The 4,631-nt window shown below is 47.4% G+C and overlaps 1 protein-coding gene across 1 annotated transcript; it reads left to right on the top strand.

Annotated features, from left to right (window-relative positions):
- The first annotated feature begins 392 nt into the window (after positions 1 to 392).
- LOC113799940 (uncharacterized) lies at positions 393 to 2,702 on the top strand. Its single transcript, XM_027350641.2, has one exon. The coding sequence runs from the start codon at positions 658 to 660 to the stop codon at positions 1,501 to 1,503; it is 846 nt and encodes a 281-aa protein (XP_027206442.2). The 5' UTR covers positions 393 to 657; the 3' UTR covers positions 1,504 to 2,702.
- Positions 2,703 to 4,631: the final 1,929 nt, after the last annotated feature.

Here is a 4,631-nt window from a genome sequence, read left to right as displayed (position 1 = left end):
ATTTTTCTTGCTTATATCATCATGCTCATAACGTTGTAAGTCATATCCAGTGAATATATCTTATTTTATAAGACATGAGACAATGTTTACGTCAAGGTTGGATTTTGCTTTGAATTTGAACATCCCGCCTGAAAGCAGCATGTGACATGTCTGCGCGCGCATGGGACTCACTTGTTTCGATTTATCTCGCAGTAAAGATCGTCTACGAGCTTAAAATTCTTCTTTGACAAAGTGTTTTTATTTCTTCCTTCATTTTGCATAAGCGAGCGAGAAGAAAATGGCAAGATTGAGAAAGTGAAGTGGAAAGGACACATGGTAGTAAAAGTACGTGGTGGCGTCTGGCAACCGAGAGCCAAGCCCGGGTGCTTCATCCTCGAAAGCTCAGAGCTCAGTGTTGGCTTGTCGGGCGACGAGTCAGGAGTTACTCTTTCACAGCGAGTCATGATTCCAGATATCTATTTTTCTGTGTCAATCCGTGTGGTGTTTTGTGACCTACTAACAGAGCATACGATAGTTTGATCGGCCGCGTCGTCAAAAGTGCGATCCTCCGCCCCGAAAAGCGGGAGAAAAATCTTAGGAAATTCGTGTTGTGAGCGGAGAGTATCGGAGGCCAGTGCAGCGTTGCCAAGTGTAGCCATCGAGCGGCGTTGCCACGTCATGGAGCGATCAGCTGAGCCGCTGCAGAGCCTCAGCGCCAACGCGCGGCGCCGCAACGCGTCCGGCGGCGGCGGCGGGGCTGCGCTCAAGAAGAAGAAGAAGCGGCGGAGGAGGCGACGCCGCACGCCCAAGGAAGAAGAGGGCCGCGTCGCGCTCGTGTCCCCGACGGCGGGCTGCGGCGAACCTTTCACGCCCGCCCGCGGCCCGCCCACGCCCGTGCTGCGGCCCGTGGGCGCCCAGGTGCCCCGCGCGCCCGAGAACAGCACCCAGTTCATCATGGACGACCACGAGAATTCGGCGCTGTTCCTGAACTTCGACAAGAGCACCCCCGGGTGGGAGCACGACCCACCCGCCAGCGGTGGCGAGGACGACCTGGGCAGCGCCACGCCCACGCACGCCCACGCGCGAGACTGGTACCCGTTCAACCTGGCGGACTTCGAGAGCGCGTACCGCAGCGCGCGCGAGGACCGCCTGATGCGCGGCAGCCGCACCGGCGACCTGTGCGCGGCCATCGTGGCCCTGGAGGCGCGCGCCGCCGTGCTGACGGAGGCGCTGTCGGCGTCGCCCTCGCGCCTTGTGGCAACGCTGCAGGCGCAGCTGCTGACGCTGCAGGAGGAGAACGCGGCGCTACGCCAGCGCTTGGCGCGCAGGAGGCGGCAGGTCGTGCCGCGCGAGTCGTCCTCGTCGTCCACCGACAGCGACTCGGAGTCCGACTCGACCAACTCCTCGAGCGACTGCTCGGAGTCCGACTGCGACACCTGCGCCGCCCGCAGGAGTCGCTCTGAACGCGAAGAGGAGAAAGAGAACACACGGCCCGCAGTCATCTCGCCGCCCACCACGCCCTAACGCCCACGCCCGCACGCAGAAGGCCGCCCGCCACGCCCCTCAGGACGCCCGCGACTGGAGGGAAAGACAGCTGACGCCGCCCACTCGCTGCCCGCCGCTCTGCTAAAGAGCCCAGCGGTCAAGGACGTGCGTGCGTGTGTGCGCCCGTCGCCCGCAGAGAACCCTCCCCCACGACACAAGCCAGTACAGGAATACCCCGCTACACACACGCGCGTGCACGTCTATTCTACGCCCACAGGCGCGTCCACAGGCACGCCCGTGGACCGCCGTGTACCCAGTGACCCGACCGCACCGCACACCGCCAGGCGCCCGCCCGCAGGTGCTGGGAAGGGCGTCGCCCCCAGTCACATCGAGGAGGGCGTCCTTGACGATGGGCGTGTGACGAACCTCATCATCCAAATCCCGTGATCTACATGTCACACATAAACAGATATGTTAAAGAACTTTCGAAGTGGATACAAAAAAAGAAAAGAGAAGAGAAAAGTAAAAATGACAAAAACTCGCTTCTCTTTCAGTCAAGCGAGACGTGAAAATCTACGGAAAGAAAACTCTAGGTGTTTTTACGGGTTAAATGGACAGGAACGTAAACATCTGTGTGGTTTAATAACAGCGAGAGAAGGATTTTTTAAATTGAAAAGTGAGTGAACTAGTGTTTGAACAGACGCCACGAAAATATCAATCTATATATTTTTTTTCTTTTCTTTTCGTTTGAAGAGATAGGAGTAATGTATGTGTGCGTGTGTATGTGCGTTTATGTGTGTATATATTATACACACTTAAAGAATTCGCCAGTGTAAGTCACTTATAATGAAGAAGTAAATAAAACAGAAAATGCCCATTTACGATGCAAATGTTTTTGTTTCATATATATTTTTGTCCATGTACCAGATCCAAGTTCAGACAGACAAAAGCAAAAACAAACTCTAAGTCCGGAATCTTTCACGGTCAAAGTGAACAAATAAAAAACAAGTAAAGAGAAAGAATGCAATTGTACCTTTTTGCTCAAGTTTGGTCAAGAGGTTAACCTGTGCTCTGATTTTAAGACATTTTATTTTGATATTTGTGTATATATGTCCCGTTATTATCATCAATTTCTCTCTCTCTCTCTCTCTCTCTCTCTCTCTCTCTCTCTCTCTCTCTCTCTCTCTCTCTCTCTCTCTCTCTCTCTCTCTCTCTCTCTCTCTCTCTCTCTCTCTCTCTCTCTCTCTCTCTCACTCTCTTTGTCCTGTCATTCGAACAAGTGTAAGATGTCTGTAAGGCACTTTGGGTTCGTGTTCGAGTCACGTTATTTATTTAGCTATAGAAAGATAGTTTCTCTATATATTTTTGTTTTTTCTTTCCGTTTTACAGTATTGTGAAAAAGGAACGTATTTGTTGCAGCGTTTTAGAGTGCAGAGGGGGGGAAGGGGGTGAGCAAGATGAATATATATGCAAGATGCGTTTTTTAATTTATGTTTACCAAGACTCTCTCCTCTTTCTCCTCTTGGCTCCTCCTACTGTTAATTACTTGGGACGTTATAGGCCTATAAATAGCTGAGGTTAGGTTTCTATTCTCTTTTTTGTTTTTTGTTTTTCGTTCCTTTTTTTCTCGTTTCTTATTCTCTCTCCTTTTCTTCTTTGCTCATTCCCTACTTTTGTTTCGTTTTTCTCCTCTTTTTATTTTTCCTCCGGTTGCTTTGTTTGTTTCATCAGTATTATTGATCTCTCTTTTTCTCTTTCTCTCTCGCTCTCTCCCTCCCTCTTCCTACCCATGTCTCTCCTCCCTCTGCCTCTCCATCTCCCTCTCCCTCTTCCTCATCCTTCCCGTCATCCCCTCTCCCTCTCATTATCTCCCTCCATCGCTTGATCTCTCTCAGATGACCAATTATTTTTTCACATTGCGTATAGAGGCGCATGACCTTTCCCATGAACTCTATGCATTGCCATGCTCATGCCATGCAGTTTTGTCTTCTGTCATGTACTAAAATTCTGACAGCTCAAGGTCGTAGGTCAGTGAGTGAAGATGTGTTCGCTAGCAAGGCACCCGTGTGACGTAAGGTTCTGTGTATGGCACTGAGTCAACTGCTAAGTGATAGCGTGTATATATGGGTGTGTGTATGTATGTATGTATGTGCGTGCGTGTGTATATTTATATATACGCATGTATATATGTATGTGCGTACGTGTATATACATGTTTTAATGTATATGTTACACCTTTCCGTAGACGAGGATGCGAGATATATTATTTATGCAGTGAGTAGTATGTTTATCAAAGAGACCGTATTTTTTTCTTAACACAAATTAAACGGTTTGTCCTCAAATAACTGTGCCAAAGAGGATGTTCATTGTTAAAGTCCCTCTTTGAAGAACGCAAGAACGTTGAGCAGACCTCCCTAAGTGTTATGAGGTAGGGAGGCGTTGAGGAATTTGTTATGAGGTAATGAAAGGCAACATGAGTAACCAGACGATCACGCGGGTGCTAACCTAAGCGGTCTTGAGTGTAGATTTTTATAACACAGCAGGTGCGTGTTCTGCGTGTGTGTGTGTGCGTGCAAGTGCGTGTTTTTAAAAGGAGGAAAAGTGAAAGATTCGGACAATATGCAGTACCTGTCCTATTGTATGTGATATTATATGTTAAGACGATGTACACACTAATATGTAAGAGATTTAAAAGAAATAATAATGAAAAAAGAAGTCGAGGAGTTTATTCGTATATGCAATGGCAGTTGCTCTTGTGAGAGTGATAAAATATAACTTGGATTTCAGGTACAGAATGCTCAACTTTCTTGAGGCGTGCTGTTGAGAAAAGAAAAAAAAAAGTTGATTTAGATATTTTTTTCTGTTTTTTGAAAAGTTGAACAATTGCTGTCCGCATTTTTTTTTCATTATCTGTATTTTCTCTTTTCTTTATTTGGATGTCTTGTAGATCTTCATACATATATATTTTTCATATGATTTGTTTACGTAAAACCCATTTTTTCCTACTCGCGGCATTTAGATTTTATGTCAAGTTGACAAATTCTGCAGATAGACTATTTGTGTTTCTCTTTAAAGTGTATTGATTTGTATTATGCATCTAAACTTTGTATATGGCATCACGTTATTGTCCACAAAGACGCACACGTAAGGGTTATTTTGTGATGCCTA

The sequence above is a fragment of the Penaeus vannamei genome, chromosome 26 (assembly GCF_042767895.1).
Source record: "Penaeus vannamei isolate JL-2024 chromosome 26, ASM4276789v1, whole genome shotgun sequence".
NCBI classification, from domain to species: Eukaryota; Metazoa; Arthropoda; class Malacostraca; order Decapoda; family Penaeidae; genus Penaeus; species Penaeus vannamei.
The sequence above is the reverse complement of the archived record's forward strand: the minus strand, read 5'-3'. Positions and strand labels throughout refer to the sequence as shown.

What these genes read in the sequence shown, in the direction of transcription:
- LOC113799940 (XM_027350641.2), top strand. Translation starts at nt 658, where the DNA reads ATGGAGCGATCAGCTGAGCCGCTGCAGAGCCTCAGCGCCAACGCGCGG.